This window comes from Suillus subaureus (genome assembly GCF_016647635.1).
Source record: "Suillus subaureus strain MN1 chromosome Unknown BJ212scaffold_44, whole genome shotgun sequence".
NCBI lineage: Eukaryota > Fungi > Basidiomycota > Agaricomycetes > Boletales > Suillaceae > Suillus > Suillus subaureus.
In genome coordinates, this window is record NW_024538600.1 from 28560 (window position 1) to 49791 (window position 21232).

The window sequence follows — 21232 nt, forward strand, 5'->3', positions numbered from 1 at the left end:
GTCACAATTATGTTACAATCCCTTGCTGGCCATCATGTTGCAATGCCACAATCTTTTCAGTGACTCCTCATTGCAGTCTAGATTTGTATACATCCATGGCTATATACCGATCACTCTGATTTCTCGCAGTATACATAGCTATGTTTAGCAGGAGCAGAATTACATCCTTCTATACTCCCACAACTACAATGTCATGGATGAGGGAAAAGGTGAATGCTCAACAACCTGGATGCAATTACTCCACCATCCCCTACCGGTTGTCATGATGCGATGTCACAATGCAGGCATAGGCTCCAATGCCAATATAGAATTGGTGACCAGTGGTAGTGCCGCTTTCCATCAAAAAGTTATGAAAGGCTTTGTAATTCAAAACATGATTAACAACAAATGATGATGCTTAACAATGGGGACACAATTATGCTACAAAGTCTTGCTGGTTGTGATTTTGCAGTGTCATGATCTTGTCATGAATTCGTCAATGTAGTCTACATTTGCAGGCATTCATGCCTATGCATCAACAACTCAAATTTCTCCGAGTATATATGAGCATATTTAGCAGGAGCAAAATTATATCACTCTATAGCTCTCATGGCTACAATATCATGGACTCATGAGTTCACTGATGAAAGTACTCGGGAGACTCTTAAGGATTTTGATATCCGAATCAGCGCACCTGATCTGGGTTCTGAGATGCGATAGAACAATAAACGGAGTACAACACTCCGAGCAATCAATAACCAAAAGATGGACAACAATGATAAACAAGAGGCTACAAACCGACAGAATCACCGCTAAGGTAATCGTACGCAAAGAGAATTACAAAAATCTAGTCACATCCACCTGGTCTGACGTAATCACAACGAACACAAACCACAACAAAAACTGGGCCATCGCCCTTGAGGTTTTAGTGGGTATCATACCACCCAGGCCCTCTACGAACGAGGCCCCCAGGTAGTCATAGAGTCCCACACACCCACCACATGGTAGGAGTGTGTAAGTGCATTTTCCCTCGGAACGGTGTTCTCAGAACACCGCTATAGCGCGTACTTGTAGAGCTAGACTTAGTCAGTTGCTACAAATACACATCGCTTGTCCAAAAAAGAAAGAAAGTACTCGGGACCTGCTCCGTAAGCACAACCGTCTGTGCCTGCGCATTTCTCGCTATTTGCTCTTGTCATCCCAATTCGAATGTGGTCGATGGTACTGCAGCACCGGATCCGCTTGGGCTCAATGAGGTAGCCTGATCAACGAGCCAAAGTCCTATTGGCAGCTAGAGGTACTCAGTGCGTAACTCTGGAGCAACTAAGATGAACAGGGGTGCTGAAAGGGTGCACAGGGGCTACTTGAGTGGTTCACTACTTCTTCGAGGTCCTCGAAACAGCCATCTTTCGGCGATGGCATCAGGAACGAACAGACTTCCACTATCCGCTACGATCTTGACAGTACTGCTGAGATCAAATGCATGAACTTCATAATCAGGGAGAGATTTCTACTAGTAACAATCTCCCAAAAGCTCTTGTATGACTTATGTCTACTTCGCAACTTACATAAATAAATAGTACGACAAAACCTGGAATAAATAAAAAAAGGATTCTTTTGCTCCCTGCATACTACCCACTCATTGCAAACCAATCATATCGAGCTACACGCTACTGCTAGTTGTCACATGAGTGCGCTCCTGAAAAGCAATTGAAGTCATAGCGGTTGCTGTGTCAGAGTTGGCCACGAGCTCAGCGTGATATTCTCGAACACCGAGGATCAGGCGTGGTCCCAGCACAAACAACTCTACAAATTGGGGCACCGTACCGAGACCGGCATAAATCTGAGCATCCAGGGAATATATGTCCTATAGAAATGATGAACCATGGTCCCATGTAGAGGGCAGCGAGAGATCGGCATACCACTGAGAGCGTCGGAGAGAATGCACCGATCTGCAAGCAAGAGACAGCCAAAAAACTAGAACGTGCAAAACGTCAGCGGAACAAGAGAACCACATTCGCATTATGAGCGCACCTTGCAAAGTAACCAACGTGAGTTTGCATTAACACCGTGAAACAGTCACCGATAATCCCTCTTGTTGAGTGTTGTCGCAGTTCACGGAAGTGCTTTACAGCAATCCAGACCGCTAGACACAGTGCAAGGACCTCCCATACAGTCCCAAGTATCCACATCATGGAAGCAAGAAATATGGAATCTCCTCCGTAGTCAAGCATGCACTGATAGGTACCGGAGAGAACGAATTCCTCTGGTATTTTTCAATGAGCCTGATGCACTTAAATATTTCATACATAATTAAAGCTTACCCCCTGAGATCTCCACCGTCACTATTGCGCCCATCACTATATTGGCGATTCTGATGGCCAGAAAGATGACAACAAGAAATATCAGCACCTTTCTGGATCGCTGATACATGGCATGCAACCGAGCGATCATGATCACTTGCATGATGTTTCAGTCAAGTAAATATCACGGAAGTGTATAGCTCACCGCCCAGCATTACATTTAAAACGTCATCCATCCAATCAAGTGCATCGATGATGATAAGACCTGACAAATCCAGCAACATCAGTTATCAGTTTCGGAAGCTCACAGGCTCGAAACAAACTCACAACTGTAGGAGTCGTTATGTTGAATCAACGAGTTGTTCCAGAATCTTACTCACCCCTGCATGGTAGTTCAGTGTTTGGATGGGAATTGAAGGCATCATGCGGAATACGCACTGCATCTGTTTGTGAAATTGTTGGAAGACCGACTGTATGTCGCACATCACAAGACAGAAACAGAATCTATGCGAGGATGCGTACCCAGTATGTACATCCTGATTGTGAGAGATGGGTGATGAGCGCAACATCAATGGCTTAAACATCCAAACGCACACAAGATATCCAATTCCAGCATAGCGCACCTAGGATATATAGAAGTCAGCAGGACTTGGACTTGCTAAGAGTAAATATTAAAATACAAGGCACATACACTAAGATAGAGAAAGGTCATCAGGGACCAGCGTTGCCTCTGCCATGAACAAGTTATATTTTCACATAGTTCTTTTGATGTGGGAGCTCACTCGCCCAGATGAGTTCAATCTATGACACGATTCTAAACGAGTTGGCTGCTCCAGTAATGGATCAACGTACCTCTTGTCCAAACGTAAGCGCTGAGAATACCATAAGGATGTCAGTGGTCTTTCATACTTAGTATGGCTCACCCCAATCGTACATCACCGCGACAGAGGCGGCAACTGTGGAGTTAGAGTCAAGGCGAATTGTATCACCACCGCCATCATGTGGCTGGCTCTGAACGAACCTGTGAAATAGCTGAAAATAAGATTCCCATTGATCAATGGCCACCAACTGGGACCATTCGAGACTAGAGTCATACTATTAGAGGATGAGAGTGAGCGAGCGGGGGAACTTGGTGGGCGATAACGATTGCATTCATGCTTAATATACCATAATCCAGCATTTACATCTCCAAACCGAGATTTGAGGAATGATATTATATTGATCGAAGTAAGTGTTTCAGCCTAAATTCCAGTAGAAAGACAATGCACATCCAGGGATACCGATGGGATCAAGGCAAAATGTGTTGATGATATCCCAAGGCAATGACTCGTGTGGAATATCTGACCGTCGCAAAAGATCGAAGAACTGTTTGTGATTTCGGCAACCTGCCAGTGCGATCTTCGAAGTATTCTTTTGGTATTCTTGTTAAAATCCAGTGAGGGGTTCAGCCTCGGCCCATCAATGACAGCATATAGAGCATTGATCCAACACAGCCCAAGTCGATATCGTGGCAGACACGAGCAGAATCCTTTATTCTGATTCTTATACACACCGATTAGTACAAATGCGATTAAAAGTACATACATGCGTCGCATCCAGTTCCCTGTCATAACACGCGATCGACGTGTGCAGCGACGAGGGTAGTTGTACAAAGAAAGTATGAGGTTGTACAAGGAGGGGGAGAGGGAGGTGATTGTACAAAAAAGCGGGGTATTGTTGTACAAAGAAAGAACGATCAAATGATGTGGACAGGAACGAGAGCAGTAAGAACGAAAGCAGTGACAAAGGGGCGGTGACGGTACACGCTTTGAATGCAAAGTTAATGAATGTGCGATGTTTGGTGGCTTACCCAAATCGAGGGACTGTGGTGTATCCAACCGCAGCTCCCAGCAGATGACGTATGCCGCCAGCTCAGAAAATCGGAGTCTAGTCTATATGGCGACGTGAGCCTAGGTCCTTATCGAAAGCACTCACTAATTAAATTAATGCCAGTGCCACAAGTTCGTTCCACCGGCGTAACATAGATGCCAAAAAAAGGAACTCCCACGCTATGACATCATAAACTTTTGGCTCAGATGACGTTAGGGGCACACAGTATTTCAGATTTATGAGCGTGTTTCACTCAAATCCATCCCCTCCATATTCAATGAGCTATCTTACTGCAGCACGCTGCTCTGTAAAGAGAGTTTCCGGAACTTTCAGAGTTTCGTCGCGATACGCAAGTGCGAGGTGCGCCCATAAAACAGACACCTTCGAGTCTAGAAGCTGACGGTATGATAACCGAAGACGGTACACTAGGTATTGGTTATAAATTCAAAATCGCATACTACTGTGCTCATCATGGCTTTATTCTCAAAGTACGATGCATGACAATGATCCGGAGGTACGTCCGCTCCAATCGTTTGCCCCAGAAACAGGACGAAATTTCTTTATCACAGACGTTGGAGCGAGAGAAACGAAGAAACTTGTCCAGAATCCAGCATGAAACTTCAACCCCAATCGATGACGCACCAGGGTGGAACGAAGATCTGGCATCTGCATCTGAAGCACACGTAAAGGTGCTCAATACAATGTCGAAACATTGAAGAAAATGACATTGACATTATTTTGTAGGCTGACCGCTCTTCCGTCACGATTAACGATCTTCAGCGCAAGACGATTGATTATATTAATGCGAAGCACCAACCGGACGAGCAAATGGATCACAGAGAGGCATCTTACCTGAAAGACGAAGTAACTGGTCCCCTCGGTGCTGCCAGAGTGGGTGAGTTTGAGGGCGTTGTTGGTGCTGGTGATCTTGGAACAGATCAGGAAGGCGCCGACATGGAGCCCGACGGGCGCACTATTAAGCGGCACGTCGTCTATGAGGAGATAACAGAAGTCACGAGGGAGCCCTGTCCAACGGAGAGCGAGGCTGATGTGAGTGTTTTGAGCGTGGATCCTGCATCTTTGTCGTTGACATGCGATTAGGTAAAGGCAGACCGCGGGGAATATTCTTGAATCATGCCTGTTGTTGCGCGATTAATGTCGCTCTTATTCTATTGATACTCAACTTCTCAGTCATATTCCATGTACTCAATCACTCCGAAGTTTATATCACATCGTCACGTTTGCATTCAGAAAGATTATTTCGACTGTGCTATACTGTAATGTACAAGTAGTGATACATAGGTCAACATATGTCCGTGTCACATACTGTATGAGAGGGAGTCTAAGATACTCATGCCTTAGGGTTGGTATCTTCACCGATAGTTTCTCCAGGGATCACAACCGGTGGAGCGCCAAACTCCCCATCCCCTGGGAACGTCTCTTGCTGAGGATTTGTCTCCAAAGGGTCCAAGCGCACTGGTCCGGGACCAAAGTGTCCACCAAACGGCCCTGGCGGCAGCTTTCTAGGGCCAGGGCCCAACGTGAAATTCTCAGTGGTAGTGACGCCGGGTGAGCTTGCATTGATGGAAGCGACAGGAATGCTGACATGCACGGCTTGATCGGTGGCAATCTGGTTCACCGTCACTATGCGACGGGGGTCAAAATATCCCCGAATGCGGGGGTTAGGCTGGGGTCGAGGCTCTGTCGCCTGAATACTGCGTAACGTAAGATGATCAGATCGCTGAGTAATCACAATGATAAATCTTACATCGCATTGAATGAGGAAGTCACTTTGCTTTCCGCAGGAGCTCCCAAGACAAGGAACTTTGAGTCAACGAGGGAAGTGTAAAATAGACCGACGAGCCCAGACTGTGAATTTCTTCAATGACATTGCAGAGCATAAAATAAAATAAAATGCTTACGATTTGTCCCTTGTCGCCGGGGACTTCTAGTTGACCTTGAACACTGACGCTCGCACCTTGCTCTTCAACAGCAGCGCTACTCTGACTGAGCAACTGTGCCTGATACTGCTCCCTTGAAACTTGCTTTCCATTGTAAATGACATTAACATTATGCGCGAAAAGCGCATCAAACGCCGTAGTGAAATCTGCTTGGGTCTTGGCCGTCAGAATAGCCATGAGACGCGAAGAAGTGAAGGCGGTCAAAGTGGGGAGAACGAGTGCCATGATGGTGGAAATGATGTTGTTGTTAATGAGGCATTAACCACTGTAGCCACCCCCTCTTATGTACCCCAGAGAGAGCGCCCAAGTACGAATGCTGCGCAAATGCTGCATTCCGCTGTTAGGGTGACTTTGCACAGATCGAAGCATCACGGGGACCTGGATATGCCGATAGAAGGTGTCATGATCAGTCGTTTCGGTAACTCAACTTTATGCAGACTTGCATTTCAGATGACGTGTGAGAGCCCCGGATGGGTTGCGATGCAGGTGAGGAATGATCGATATCAATATTCGGGCTGTCAATATGGTATGTCGGCGTTGGTTAGGAGGCCTGTGCTTAATCATTCCGTGGATATCGTGTTCTTGTGTGTTTCAAATAAACACGTTCGAGTCTGATATATATGGACTGTGGTCTATCGCAGCATAACGAGCAAAACGATTATAGTTAGTGATGAGCATCGACGTGATTATTACTTACACAGCATACCCATTGAACGAATCACGCGCATCATTCGGGCCCGACTCGGCGGCCTTGTTGGAAACATCGATTGGGCTTGGATGCGCGCTACTGGGCGGTGTGGCAATGCTGGTCAGAGCCATATGGTTTCAAACTCAGATAGGTATTTGCCGAGCTATCAAAGGATGCAATAGGCGTAGTACTTCCAGGCACCTCCAAGGCTCTGCTGTCCAACTTTGACAAAATATTGGGCGCTGTTCACATACAGTCATCAGTCCTTCTGTTTGCTGCCTATCTGGAGACTAGCTTACACCCTAAACATCACACGAGTCTGTTTAAGGACTCTACATCACCACCCCAGTTCTAATTTCTGCCAATCGGCAGATCCTATCTCCATCTCTAGATTTCCGTTTAAACTTTGGTCGAATAAATCATCGCAATAAGTATGAATTCTTTCGGAGAGCTACTGGATGCCATACTTTGGCGTATTTGAACTCCCGAACTCGGCTGTGCCTCCTTAGAAATCAGAATCGCCCACAAGTTTGGTCATCAAGTAACTGGGAAGGGCTGTTTGCTCCAGTGAAATCAAGTCAGTCGAAAACTAATCATCACTTGTCTCAAAGCCGTGGCGTCTTTGTACCAGTCTGGTAGTCTTCCTGGAGAAGGAGGGAAGTGCTGCGCTATACTTATTATTTCTATGACATTAATCACGACCCTATATGCCCACACGATTTTCTGAGTTATCCACGTTATCCACCTGTGAATTTTGGCCTCCAAAACAATCATGGGTTATCCACCGGGTTATCCACGTGGGTAACTGGGTGGATATCTACATTGGTGGATAACCTGGTGGATTTCCACGGAACACTAGCCAGGCTGCTGAATTCTGAAGAGATGCGTCCGCTCGATTTCAGCGCGTGTTGATGGGAACGCGTCGTCGGAGTCGAACTATAGGTCCACAACTGGTGTAGGGGGTAGAAATATTTTGGGACGAGTTCTGCCAAAAGAGCAGATAATTGCCACGCCAATCCATATCAGGTTGGTCGATGGTCCACTACATTTGAGCTACATTGGTCGACCGGATATAAGGCCAGCAAAGTAGTCGTCTTTCTTGTCCTCTTAGTTTTCTCCATCTCACCAGTTCTGCTGACAACATTCCGCCAGCGTGATCATTGAACGCCTAGCATCGTGTCCCCTGTCTGCGAGACAGGCACATCGTCTACTCCGCCACGCGCCAATGCACCAGCTCATGATGCTAGCACAACAGAATCTACCCCAAACAGCCATGGAACTCCCGTCATCAACGAGAACATCGGCCCGGCCAGTGCGCACCTTTCCTGTTTTTATTGAGTAGCACCTAACATTCCATCAAGGGCTACCCCATGGATTCAGCGGGACGTCGAGCAGGTCGAGCACTGCAAGACAGATACCATGCCGCAAACCCTCTTGCAGCGCGCTTCTCGCGCTCCAGAGACTAAACAGCCTGAACACCTGCAAGTTGAGGAGATCGCTAAGGTGCACGATACAGTAAGGGATCATATTCCTGAGTTCCACTGGCATCACACGTTTACGAACCCCACGTTCGCCATCCGAGAAGCGTTCGGGGTTCCAGAACCCACCACAGGTACTCACGTGCTCTACATTCTCGTATTCTGCAAGCTCCACCCCACCACGAAGCTTCACGGCAAAGAGCTTTTCGACGCCTGGCGTGATTGTATCCTATGCACGTATTTGATTAAATTTATGTGACTCTTCGTTGATCTAGCGTGCAGGCCACCTTACTCTGTGGAAGGAAGGTGTCTATCATCGAGATATCAGCCCTGGAGGCTTGATGTGGTGCAGAAAAAACGGCAAACTGATCAGTGTGCTAAACGACTACGATCTATCCTCGTTGGTGGATGTAGTGGGTCCTCGGGGCAACGGGCGTACAGGCACGGTACTGTTCATGGCGCTCGATCTTCTCAGTACAGATGCTCAACAAGGCGAAGTCAAACACCTATATCGCCATGATCTGGAGTCTTGTATGTGGGTTTTCGCCTGGGTTGTCTTGCGTTACAGGCAGGGTGTCCTTCTACCATGGAAATCGCGCCCTTTCGAGGTCAGATTACTGTTGAGGGTCGGGTAAATTTTGCTAGACCAGTACTTACCTATTTATTTTTAGGCCCTGGTCTAACACGACCCCAGTGATGTGTTACCTGTAAATTATAAATTATAGACCCCGGCAACATCCGGAGCTGGTCTCCTTTGTATTCCGTTAATTAAAAACGCCCTGCTTATATATTCCTTGCCTTCCAGCCACCGCGCGCGTCGTCCTCCCCATTTATGTCATTCCTCCATGTCGCCGACTTGTCTTGTTTGAGAAAGTTGACGAGTTGAATTAGTATATCCTCGCACTCAATCTTTGTTTCTCCCGGTCAAGAAAAGATTGATAAGTTACGTCACATGTTGCCAACTCATCTCGTTGAGAAAATTGACGAGTTACGTAGATTAGTATATCCTCCTCGCACTCGGATTCAAATCCATGTTTCCCCTATAAAGATAATTCGTGCATACTGTATCTTTTCCTATTGCTACTCAAGAATTCCCCAATGCTCCACTTAGGCTGCTGTATGTGCTAATACAAACGCATGTCTGACTTCTAGGTTATTTTCTCGTTGTTGGATATCCCGAGATGTGATGGTCGACGATACCGGCACCTGACGTCAACGCATATGTTAGGGTGCTGTATGTCAACAACGGCAAATTTTCATCTTCCGTGTTCGACCGAGCAAACACGCTGTTCGCATCCCGCATTCGAGTCTATCGGACCCTGCACTTCCTCACTCGTACCTACAGTCTTTAGACCTACTCACCATCAGAGAATTCGTGAGTCTACCCAGGGTGCTTTACGTTGAATGCGATGGTTTTCCGACGTTATACATGGCTTTATATGACTTTATAAAGAAAACCTTTCCTACATCTAAGTGTTGAACTGCTCGAAAAGCAGCTTTTCGAGCGACGCTTTAGGTATAGGTCAGGGAGTGCCTCTCGTACTCGCTGAATTTGGTGGTATAATGCCGTTGTGTTGAAAGCGAACATTTTTTGCAATAACGGAGATGCCGATTGTTCGTTTATCGAGCGCGTAGATGCTGATATGATATGATATTGTATGATAGTACCATATGATAACAACTACAGATTATAATACAGAGATATCAATATCATCAAGCCCTCCAATCAAGCAACCTCTATGGAGCATTTGTGTGCGCAAGTTCACCCATCTATCCCATAACTGTGGCGTCTCCCTAATCGTCATTGAGATGAAACCCATAAATTTGTCGTACCAAGACTTGAAAGTTGCCGCTGCAAAGTTGATGGAGTGGCAGGATCCAGGTGTGAATTCTTGAAGACAACAAAGGACAGTGCAAGCACCCATGGCCATAAGGTTATTGAACGAGTCCATCCCTTTAAGTAGGATGAATTGTGCATAACCCATGAGGAAAGTCGCATTGAGGACTACATTAATAATGGCCTTGTGTTCGAATGGGTTGTTAAGAACCATGCTCAAGGGAGAGAGAGACTGACTCAGAGGGGCTTGGCCTCAGCTTGTACACTGTGCCCCTTACCCAAGTATGTGCCCTTCATTTCAGAGGAAGTCTGATGATGGTCTGACAAAGTCCAGAGGACTTTCAGAGACTGGCTACTCTGGTGGAGAGTGCAGGAGGACTTCTGGAGGAGCGCAGGAGAGTTCCAGAGGAATGCAGGAAGTGCTTGGGAGAGTTCCCACTGCAAGGTAATACTTCTACAGGAAAACAGGATGGAAGGGTAGGAGGTCTGGAGGACAGGAGGACAAGATGTCCGGAGGTCGGGAGTATGGAGGACAGGAGGTCTGGAGGTATGGAGGACGGAATGTCTGAAGGTATGGAGGGCAGAACGTCCAAAGGACAGGATGCCCAGAGGTATGAGGGACAGGATGTCCAGAGGTACAGGAGACAGGAGGTCCGGAGGTCCAGAAGGAATAGGGGCTACATCGGATGAAGTCCAATGTAGAAGCAAGCAGAGGTAGACTACCCTAAGGTAGAGTCAGAGGGACAGGAAGTGGACCTAAGTCCAGAAAGAGGGTAAGTGCCGGAAAGGCAAGATTCTAGCCTAGGGAAGCAATCCCTAGACTTGGGACAGAGACATAGGGGACAAATCTGAAGGTCTGGAATTCTGGCCTAGGGAGTCCATCCCTAGGCCTTATGGAAAAGGACAAGCTCAGATGGGCTGAAGTCTGGAAGAAGATTGGGCAAGTCTAAGGTGATATTCAGACTGAGGACTCTACTGTAGTTGTACAGGGGTTATATACTAGAGGCTATCTGAGAGGATCAGTAAGCAAAGGAGTAAGGCTATGTATGAGCATGCAGAAACACATTGGTAAGTAAGACGGAACATAAGTAAATGAACTCGGAGATGAAACTAGTACAAGGTGTTACAGTTCTTATTCTTTTCTTTCACCTTTTCACTTATTCACGCTTACTTATCATTCTCAGACATTCTATTACATTCTATCGTACGATTCTCTTTTCTTTTTGTGATTTGCTATTCATTTTCCATCTCCGATTCATTTATTAAAGCTCCGCTTTAATCTCCTTATATATACTCTATCTCTTATGCTTGTACTTCTTTAACTTGACCTACGCAGACCAGGGCCTGCAATATACTGCTTAACTCGCACGACTCGTACATAGGTGTACGCTTTAGACTCTTTGTGACTGTTTAGTCGTTCTTACGAACGCTGAGCGTAACAAAAGGTCAAGTTACTTCTTTACTGCGCGGTTCCCTAGAACTCGCGCCCAGAACCAGACACCATACCACCGATCGCCCCAACACCTCCCAGTTTTACCTGGGACGAAGAAGAACAAGAGTTCTTCCAGATAGACACCAAGGGCACCAGATACTCAATCGACCAGTGGGCTGCCTACTACGCCAGCATCGCCCCAAAGAACAAAGTTTGGAACTTCCACACCCAAACCTACGAATGATCCCTTACAGCAGAAATGCCTAAAGAAATCGGAAAGACCCTGGCACCCTTCAATGGCGACACCCGCCTTGCTCAGGGATGGACACTTCAAGTAGAAGCGTACCTAGATATGAACGATGAAGTTTACGACAATGACAAGAAGAAAGTCATTTTCACACTCAGCCTTATGACTAAAGGCGAGGCAGCTAAATGGGCCGAAGGCCAACTCAAGGCTGCGGCCACGAGCAAGAACTATGGGACGTGGTTGGACTTCGCTAAGCAGTTTAAATCCACCTTCTTCCCTAAGAACGTTGAACAGACCACGATCCGTCGCATCTCCTCTCTTCGACAGACTGGTAGCATAGCTGCTTACGCATCCCTATTCCGAACCATCCTCGCCAATACTGTTACAGTAATGGTTGCCCCTATCACTTTTTCTCTTATCTGTGTATTACGTCATGACCACACCAGACTGTGCCATCACTAGACTAGCTTCTTTCCATATCTGTGTATCACAGCACGATTGCCTCGCGCCGTTGCTAGCTGACTCATCCCTTATCTCTGACTCGTCTCAATGACGTCATCCCTTATCTCTGACTCGTCTCGATGACGCCATTCCTTATCTCTGACTCGTCTTGATGACGAATATGTACCGGCCCTAAAGTAGGCCATACCTATATAAACCGGGTCCTGTACTTAGATAGACTTCACTTTAATCTACTAGGTTTTACCCAGAACATCCTTTGCTTAGGACCCCTAATCCTAAGCATCTGATATCGATATTCAGGTCGGAGACACTCTCTCTAACTTGTCTTAAAGACCCTTACATTTGTGAGGTTACGATCCGGCTTTAGACGTCACTCTTATCGAGTGTCTATTGTCGAGCCTATCCTAGTTGACCTACAGTTCACCGTAACAAAAGATTAAAGTCCTACTCCTACGACCCTCCTCATCAAGGAGGTTACAGAAACAAGAAGAAGAAGAACTCAGTGAGAGAACGAGTAACATTCCCCTGAAACCGAAACATCACTCGACGAGAATGTCAGGATGTCTACAACAACCGCCACTTCCCCAGAACTGAAAGCCGGAGCCCCATCAACCTATGATGGAAGTCCCTCCCAAGCTCTCTGATGGTTGTACGCAGTTAAGGCGTATTTCGCGCTTAACGCTACAATCTATAACACCGACGAAAAGAAGGTCATCACCACCCTCGCTTATATGACAGAAGGAAGCGCTATGGGTTGGGCGCTGACTTTCTACACCGAAGTCGACAACTCCGTCACCAAGACCTACGGGACCTTCACGAACTTTGAAACCAAGTTCAAAGAGGCCTTCGTACCGGCTGATGCCACTGGAACTGCCATGAACAAGCTCCGAACGTTGAGACAGACAGGCGACCTCACGTCTTACATCGCCAGTTTCAAGACACTTGCTGCACAAGCTTCTGTGAAACAGGACGCTGTCCTTATCACGTTCTTCAATGATGGGTTGAAGAAAGGGATTGTTAACTCCATCTATCAGATGGAAACCATTCCAGTAGATTTCGACAAATATGTCGCCGCCGTTATTCGGCTGGATAGTAACTACCAAAGAGGGGTTGCATATCGATCAAACCATCGAACAACCACCAGACCGTCAGGACAACGCTACGTCCCCAGACCCTCCGTTGACCGACATGATCCAAATGCTATGGAGGTAGACCGACTCACTGAAGTCGAGAGAAATGACCATATGAAGAAAGGGCTCTGCTTTACGTGCCATCAGAAGGGGCATATGACCAAAGCGTGTCCCCAGAAGAAGAAGATTCCTGTTCGCAGAGAAGAAATGAGCGACAGTGAAGAAGAAGATACAACGATCCATCGCCTCGCCGAGGATTTTTGATGTGGAAGACTGGGTCGACGTCAGTATCTTCCGAAGTACCCATCAGACTTGTACAAAGTATTGGAATTAGAAAAGAACTCCGTGTTCCCATTACTCTTGTTTCCAACACTCGTCTGAAAACCGTCAAAACAACAGCTGTTGTAGACTCCGGCGCTGCAGGAACCTTTATTTCCGAAGAGTTCGTCAAAACTCATGGAATTCGAACGCACAAACTCTTGAAACCATTCCGAGTCACTACTGCGGATGGGAGTTATGCGAAGGGAGGTGCTATTACCAGATATTGCGTCCTCATCGTCAAGATAGACGACCGATCTATGATCGGAAAGTTTAACATCACGCGGCTTGGCCGACGTGATCAGATTTTGTTAGGAATCCCCTGGCTACGCACCATGGATCCGATAATCCATTGGAAAGCAGAAATGTTGGAACTCTCTCGGACAGAGAAGAGTGACCAAGTTGAAGAAGAAGTCGACAGAGAACGAAAGAAGAATGGCCTGCCTCCCCTCTTCCGTAAAAAGGTAGAAGAAAAGGAACCAATCCCGGTTGTAGTGCTGCCTAAGGTGCCTCCTAGGAAGATGGCCGAAGAATCACCACGTGCCACGATCGAAGAGATAATCGATGAAGAAGCGGTCCCATCGGCACTGCCTGATCTGGATCCTATACCTGATGACGAAGACGACTCCTTTGACACAAAGGAAGACGTATGGACGACTGACTATGCACCACCCATGCGAGAAGTCTCGACCTATCATCTAGAAGATGATGAATTCCTAGTTGAGTACCCCGCTGATGCCGCCGAGCTTCAGGTAATCACCAACGTCTCGTTAGATACCCCATTAACGAAAGACGGGACTAGTACTTCGGAACAACGGCAACCCAAGATCACTCCTCTATCTCGACCCGCCAAATATCTCAAAACTAGTAACAAAGCCCAGCAATTTGCGTTAGCTGCTGGACTTGAGCAGAAGAAGAAGTCGTTCGAAGAACTTGTCCCCTCTTACCTTCATGACTTCGCTGATATCTTTGCAAAAGACGGCCTGAATCAACTACCACCAGAACGACCTGGAATAGATCACCGGATAGACACCAAGCCTGGGTTTATCCCCAAGACGTCCAAAGTATACCCGTTATCTGAGAAAGAGCGGTCAGCAGTCAAGGCATTCATTGATGAAAACGTTCAGAAAGGCTTTATCTCTGAATCGAAGTCGCCGCAGGCTAGCGGTTTCTTTTTTGTAGGAAAGAAAAGCGGAGATCTTCGTCCCTGTCAAGACTACCGGTACATCAACGAATGGACCGTCAAGAACGCCTACCCACTCCCTTTACCGCTCTCCCTGGTCGCCCGGTTACATGGTGCTAAATATTTTACAAAGATGGACGTCCGGTCAGGATATAACAATATCCATATCCACCCAGAAGATCGTTGGAAGGCTGCCTTCACTACGGAATACGGGCTCTTCGAGCCAAATGTTATGTTCTTCGGTCTCTGCAATTCCCCGGCTACCTTCCAGGCGTACATGAATAAAACGTTCCAGCAGGAGGTTAACGAAGGATGGCTCATTATATATATGGACGACATCCTGATATTTTCTAACGACCTCACTTCCCATCGTGAACGCACCCGGCGCGTCCTTGAAAGAATTCGGCAAGAGAGACTTTTCCTTAAACCAGAAAAATGTACCTTCGATGCTCAGGAAGTGGAGTACCTTGGAATGATTATCTGTCCTGGATGCGTAGCAATGGACGATGCTAAAACCACCGGTATTCGGGAATGGCCTACACCTACCACCGTAAAAGAAGTCCGGTCGTTCTTAGGCTTCTGCAATTTCTACCGGAACTTCATTTCCCACTATTCCGACATCGCCAGACCGTTAATTGATCTCACTAAGAAAGACGTCAAGTTCCTTTGGACGGAACGATGCACATCCGCCTTTGACGAGCTGAAGAAATGCTTTATGAAGCAACCAGTCCTCTGGAACCCAGATCCCTCCAGACAGTTTGCTGTTGCCACTGATGCGTCTCTCGTTGCCACCGGAGCGGTCCTGCTCCAAACCGATGATAATGGCGTCTATCACCCGTGCGCATATTTATCCCAGACGTTGAACCCTGCAGAAAGAAACTATCAAATCTTTGATCGTGAACTTCTTGCGGTTATTCGTGCATTGACGGAATGGCGCCATTATCTGGAAGGGAACCCTCATCCTATCATTGTATTCACCGACCATAAGAACCTCCTGTATTTCAGAACCGCTCAGAAATTAACCCGTTGGCAAGCCCGATGGCAGCTAATCCTGTCATGCTACGATATCGAACTCCATCACGTCGCCTGGAGCAAAGCTTGTTGCTCCCGATGCCCTTTCTCGTCGCCCTGATCACGGATAAATTCCTCAGATGATAATGCCAATGAAACGCTCTTACCAGACTCCATGTTTGTTCGACTCCTTGATACTGAGCTCATGACCACCCTCGTTAATCCTGACCCCTCCGACCCCGACCCCATTTTCTCTGCTGCTTCTGATGCCTTGGATGGTCTGTCACTTCCCCCCATGAAATCCGCCCTCTCCGACTGGGAAATCAAGGACGATATCCTTTACTACAAGGACCTGCGCCTACGTCCGCCCCGCCGGACGGCGCCTCATATTAGAACAATGTCATGACCATCCCACTGCCGGCCACCCTGGCCATTTCAAAACAGAGGAATTAGTTAAGCGTGATTTCTGGTGGCCCGCTATGGGTACCTATATTTGCAAATACGTTGAGGGATGTGCTCTCTGTCAGCAAATGAAATCCGACACTCATCCGACGACCCCCCCCCTTGTCCCCATTCCTTCCGTCGCCGCAGCTCCTTTCACTCAGGTCTCGGTTGATCTTATTACCGACCTTCCCCCCTGTGCAGGTTTTGACTCTGTCATGGTCGTGGTCGACCATGGGCTTACGAAGGGGGTAATTCTTATCCCATGCACCAAAACTATAACTTCCGAAGGAGTCGCCAACAAATTCTTCAAATACGTCTATTGGCGATTCGGCCTACATGAAAAGGTTATCTCAGATTGTGGCCCGCAATTCATATCCAAGTTCTCTCAGGCTCTTGCCAAACTCCTGAAGTACGACATCGCGGCGTCAACCGCCTATCACCCCCAGACCGATGGACAAACAGAACGACTCAATCAAGAACTAGAAACGTACCTTCGAATCTACTGTCGAAACAACCCAGAAAATTGGGTAGAGCAACTCCCTATGGCAGAATTCGTTCACAACCACCGCAAACACAACTCTCGCAATGCCTCACCGTTTTTCCTGATGATGGGATATGAACCACGGGCTCTCCCACACACCCTCTCCAGCTCCACCATTCCCACAGCAGAAGAGAGACTCCGCACGCTCCAGAAGTCTAGAGAAGAAGCGCTCTCTTGTCATAACCTTGCGATGCAACGTATGGCAGAAAGGACTCATGGGCAGAAATATCACCCCTGGAAGATTGGAGATAAAGTTTGGTTATCCGGAAAAAACCTGATTACGCAATTACCTTCATGAAAGCTTGCGCCCAAGCGATACGGCCCATTCCCAATCACCGCCGCGTTATCCCCTATCACTTTCACACTCCAACTACCACCCCAATGGAAAGTTCACCCCACATTCCATGCTTCCGAACTATCGACCTATCACGAAACAGAGGTTCATGGACCGAACTTCCACGATCCATCCCCTGACATCATCGATAACGAAGAAGAGTATGAAATTGATGCAATCTTATTGCACAAAGGAACGGGTAAACGAAGACGCTATCTCTTATCGTGGAAAGGATACTCATCCGCCAGTAACGAGTGGGTTCCAGAAGAAAACCTCAGTAATGCCTCCGATATCCTAACCGCCTATAAGAAGGCCCATGGGTTGTAGACTTTGAGAACAATGTCCCACATCGAACGACTACGCCTTTGTATCCTCCGTATCCAAGAACTCACAGCGGCTATGGACAACGTTGCTGAAGGAAATGCTCACCCCCTAACACTTCTCGATTACCAGAACGCTACCGCTCCCGACCTCGCACAACACGCATTACCCTCTGAAACATCACCACTGGTCTCTGATTCCACCCTAACCCTTTCCGACGATTCCACCCTCACAGACTATTTCTCTGTCATTGACCAAGTCGAAACTAGCGCTCTCTTTGAGTCCGCTATCACCTCGCAGCAATACGCTATTGAAATAGATCGCATTCTTGGAGAAAAAGGTGCCATCTCCAGCGGCCTTATAATCAGAATCATCAGAGATGCCAGCCTCATTGAACGCACCGCCGCCCTCCTTGATGATGAATGTCATCAGACTATTTTCCGTCACCTTCACATACGCATTCGCAACACCACAATCCGTCTCTTACCAGACGAAACAAGAGATGCTATCAGAGAAGCCATTCACATCGTTACTGAGCGAATCGCGCTCAATCCCGTCGCACGACCACCCTCACCCCATGTCGTTATCCCCGTACCACCGCCAGCTCCTACTAAGAATACCGAGGAGCATCAGGATGATCTCATCCCTCCTATTGCTGTACTTAACGTACCGACTTCTCCTTCGCCTGACCCAATCACCCGCACCAAACGAAGACTCCCACTCAAAAGAAGGTCTTCTCGCCTTGCCGCTAAATGAGCCGCCTCCGCGTCTCCTACCAAGGCGCTGATTAAAAGGTCACGGTCACCGTCCCCCCCAGAACAATCCTCATCCGTCACAGTCGTGAAGACTGCACCGGTAGATAACGTCGTATGCCGTAACTGCCACATTGCTGGCCACCGCCACAAGAACTGCCCCGCGTATTATTGCAGAGTTTGCCTAGAATACGCCCCGGGCCATTTATCGGTCTTCTGCAAGGAGTTAAAAGGAGAAGCAGTTATTCCTTTAGTATGGACCGATGTTGGTTTCTATGACGCACTTGTGCGTTGGGAGATTGAACAAGACACCATCGCTCATGGTAAGCAGATGGCGCGCACTACCATCACTGAGGAACAAGACGACCTCCTCTATTCAAACTACGATGCAGACCCCATCTACTGGGCCAACCAGGATATGTGAAGTCGGTGACTTCATCGCTAAACGAGGGGTAATGTTACAGTAACGGTTGCCCCTATCACTTTTTCTCTTATCTGTGTATTACGTCATGACCGCACGAGACTGTGCCATCACTAGACTAGCTTCTCTCCATATCTGTGTATCACAGCACGATCGCCTCGCGCCGTTGCTAGCTGACTCATCCCTTATCTCTGACTCGTCTCGATGACGTCATCCCTTATCTCTGACTCGTCTCAATGACGCCATTCCTTATCTCTGACTCGTCTTGATGACGAATACGTACCGGCCCTAAAGTAGGCCATACCTATATAAACCGGGTCCTGTACTTAGATAGACCTCACTTTAATCTACTAGGTTTTACCCAGAACATCCTTTGCTTAGGACCCCCAATCCTAAGCATCTGATATCGATATTCAGGTCGGAGACACTCTCTCTAACTTGTCTTAAAAGACCCTTACATTTGTGAGGTTATGATCCGGCTTTAGACGTCACTCTTATCAAGTGTCTATTGTCGAGCCTATCCTAGTCGACCTACGGTTCACCGTAACAGTATGGACCTCACTAGCTTGTGACTACCTCTCAATCATGGCATCATCAGTTTCAAGTGAGTGTGCATTCTCACAGGGTGGTATTACCATTAGCAAGTGCCACAACCACCTCAAAGGTGATATTGTTGAGGCACTACAGTGTGTCAAATGTGCCCTTCACCATGATCTACTCTTCCATGAGCCTGGACCCTCATCATCAACTGAGGGGGCTCTTGAGGACTCAGATATTGAAATGGATGCTAACGAGAAGCTGAGTGATGTTGAAGATGGGGATGAGGAGGGCTGGGATGCTCTTTTGGAGGGAGATGAGGATTTTATAGAATCAGATGCTGACTCCATGATGTAAATTATCTTCTGAATGTGTTTCTCTATTTTCAGTACTTGGGCTGCAGCTCAGGCCAAAGCCAAGCCAAAGCCAGCTGTCACTGGTGGCTTTGGCCTGGCCTGGAATTTTTGCAAGCCTAAGCTGTCTGAAGCCAGGCCCAAGCTGTGGCTTTTGAGCCAAGCTGGGCCAGAACATCACTACCTGCTGTGAGGTGTACCCCCAGCAGTCCACCATTCCTACTGGCCATTTTAGATGGGCCACCTGGTTGATGAGATGACTCTATGTATATGTGCATTTATATGTATATCTATCTTGACATTTATTGAACACATACTCAGTTGCATATAGCAATCAGGTACAGGAATCAGTGGGTGGGTAGATGAGGGTTTGGATGAATGGTCAGATGAGTGACAATGACCATTACAGGGATGTTTGATATGCACCACATGAGGGGATTCCATGTAGGCAAGTAGAGATTGTACAGTTTTGAGTGAGTAGAGGGGAGGAGAGATGATTTATGTTACAGGTGATATGTTCATGCATTTGATACAGTGTTTGGGAGTTATGTTCATGATTATACTATCTAGAGGAGGGAAATGTTGTGTCAGTCCAGGGGCTTGCAAGGGAGTGGGATTTCACTGAATGTCTGTCTGAGGTGTCCTGTTGCGTTGATGAAGCAAGTGAGGTGAGGGGTTGCCTCCAGATCTGAAAGAAGGAAAGGGAGTGATGAAGCTCTCCATCCTAGTGCTAGCATGAGGACATGTCATTCTCTATGATAATGAGTGCAGTCAAGCAGGTAATGAAAGACTGTTTCATCTTTTTCTGGGCAGTGTGAGCAGTGTGGTGATGGGTGCTTTCTGATGTGATGGAGATGATGGTTGAGGGAGATATGATGGGTTCTGAGTGCCATGTAGACGCCAGTGAGTTGCTTGGGGAAATCTGCCATGAATTTGATGAATGAGTGCTGCAGGATTTTGGGGTCTATGTGGTTGATATGGTTATAGCGGGGTGACTTGTGCCATATCCTACCCCACCTGCAATGCATGGCCTGGTGGTGAGCTGCTTTGAGTGCAGATATACTGAGGGGGAGGGTGTTGTATCATAGGTAGTCTGGGAGTTTCTCACTAGGACTGGTGTGCTGACATCCTTCAGCTGCTTTCTTTGCCTGCTTGTCAGCTTCTTCATTACTGTGAATGTCAACATGTCCTGGTACCCAGTGGATGGTTACTTTGAAGTCATCATGGTCTTTGGCAATTTCTTTCATCTTGCTGCAAAAATGATCTATTAAGTACATGCCTGGGTTTGATTGGAAACCCTCACTGGATTGGATGGTTGCCTTGTTGTCAACACAGATCGATATTGGGAATGTAAGGTCTTCCTCTGTTGCTATAAGCTCTGCTGCTAATGTCAGTCTGACTGCCTCTGCTTCATAGACTATGTGCTCTTCCTCCTTTCCTAGGTGGAAGCGCAGGTACATGAGCATTTCCCTGCACAAAATAGAATCGCCACTGCTCCTATCTGTCCTTGATGTCCTGACCTGTCACTGTAGACCTGAATGCCATCCATTATCTGGGCATGCTTTTCAATGGTGGCTTGTTTGGATGGTTCAATATGGGTCTTGAAGGGATTGTGACTGGTGGGTGACCTG

General features: G+C 47.2%; 5 protein-coding genes across 5 annotated transcripts; 4 read left to right on the forward strand and 1 right to left on the reverse strand.

Annotated features, from left to right (window-relative positions):
* Positions 1–622: 622 nt before the first annotated feature.
* On the forward strand, positions 623–1115 carry BJ212DRAFT_1536934 (uncharacterized protein; the record flags this gene model as incomplete). The annotated part of the gene is made up of 1 exon (XM_041341820.1): positions 623–1115. One exon carries the CDS (start codon positions 623–625, stop codon positions 953–955), a length of 333 nt encoding a protein of 110 aa, XP_041187918.1. The 3' UTR covers positions 956–1115.
* Positions 1116–4410: 3295 nt separating this feature from the next.
* Positions 4411–5370, forward strand: BJ212DRAFT_1387224 (uncharacterized protein). Its single transcript, XM_041336866.1, has 6 exons — positions 4411–4511; positions 4569–4580; positions 4641–4665; positions 4721–4840; positions 4896–5201; positions 5253–5370. The coding sequence occupies exons 1-6, from the start codon at positions 4429–4431 to the stop codon at positions 5280–5282; spliced, it is 576 nt and encodes a 191-aa protein (XP_041187919.1). The 5' UTR covers positions 4411–4428; the 3' UTR covers positions 5283–5370.
* Positions 5371–6363, reverse strand: BJ212DRAFT_1387227 (uncharacterized protein). The gene is made up of 3 exons (XM_041336867.1): positions 6074–6363; positions 5920–6020; positions 5371–5866 (listed from the first exon to the last, which is right to left on the reverse strand). The coding sequence occupies exons 1-3, from the start codon at positions 6335–6337 to the stop codon at positions 5503–5505; spliced, it is 729 nt and encodes a 242-aa protein (XP_041187920.1). The 5' UTR covers positions 6338–6363; the 3' UTR covers positions 5371–5502.
* A 2199-nt stretch (positions 6364–8562) lies between these two features.
* On the forward strand, positions 8563–8802 carry BJ212DRAFT_1249914 (uncharacterized protein; the record flags this gene model as incomplete). The annotated part of the gene is made up of 1 exon (XM_041329704.1): positions 8563–8802. A coding segment is annotated over one exon (240 nt), but the record flags the coding sequence as incomplete, so codon positions are not given.
* A 10494-nt stretch (positions 8803–19296) lies between these two features.
* On the forward strand, positions 19297–19794 carry BJ212DRAFT_1485665 (uncharacterized protein; the record flags this gene model as incomplete). Its single annotated transcript, XM_041341014.1, has 2 exons — positions 19297–19601; positions 19638–19794. The coding sequence occupies 2 exons, from the start codon at positions 19297–19299 to the stop codon at positions 19792–19794; spliced, it is 462 nt and encodes a 153-aa protein (XP_041187922.1).
* Between the last annotated feature and the right edge of the window lie 1438 nt (positions 19795–21232).

Coding starts and splice junctions, on each gene's coding strand:
- BJ212DRAFT_1387224 (XM_041336866.1), top strand. CDS start 4,429: ATGAGCTATCTTACTGCAGCACGCTGCTCTGTAAAGAGAGTTTCCGGA. Junction 4,666..4,720: donor TGCATGACAATGATCCGGAG/GTACGTCCGCTC, acceptor TCTTTATCACAG/ACGTTGGAGCGAGAGAAACG. Junction 5,202..5,252: donor CAACGGAGAGCGAGGCTGAT/GTGAGTGTTTTG, acceptor ACATGCGATTAG/GTAAAGGCAGACCGCGGGGA.
- BJ212DRAFT_1387227 (XM_041336867.1), bottom strand. CDS start 6,337: ATGGCACTCGTTCTCCCCACTTTGACCGCCTTCACTTCTTCGCGTCTC. Junction 6,021..6,073: donor CCGGCGACAAGGGACAAATC/GTAAGCATTTTA, acceptor AGAAATTCACAG/TCTGGGCTCGTCGGTCTATT. Junction 5,867..5,919: donor ACTTCCTCATTCAATGCGAT/GTAAGATTTATC, acceptor TACGTTACGCAG/TATTCAGGCGACAGAGCCTC.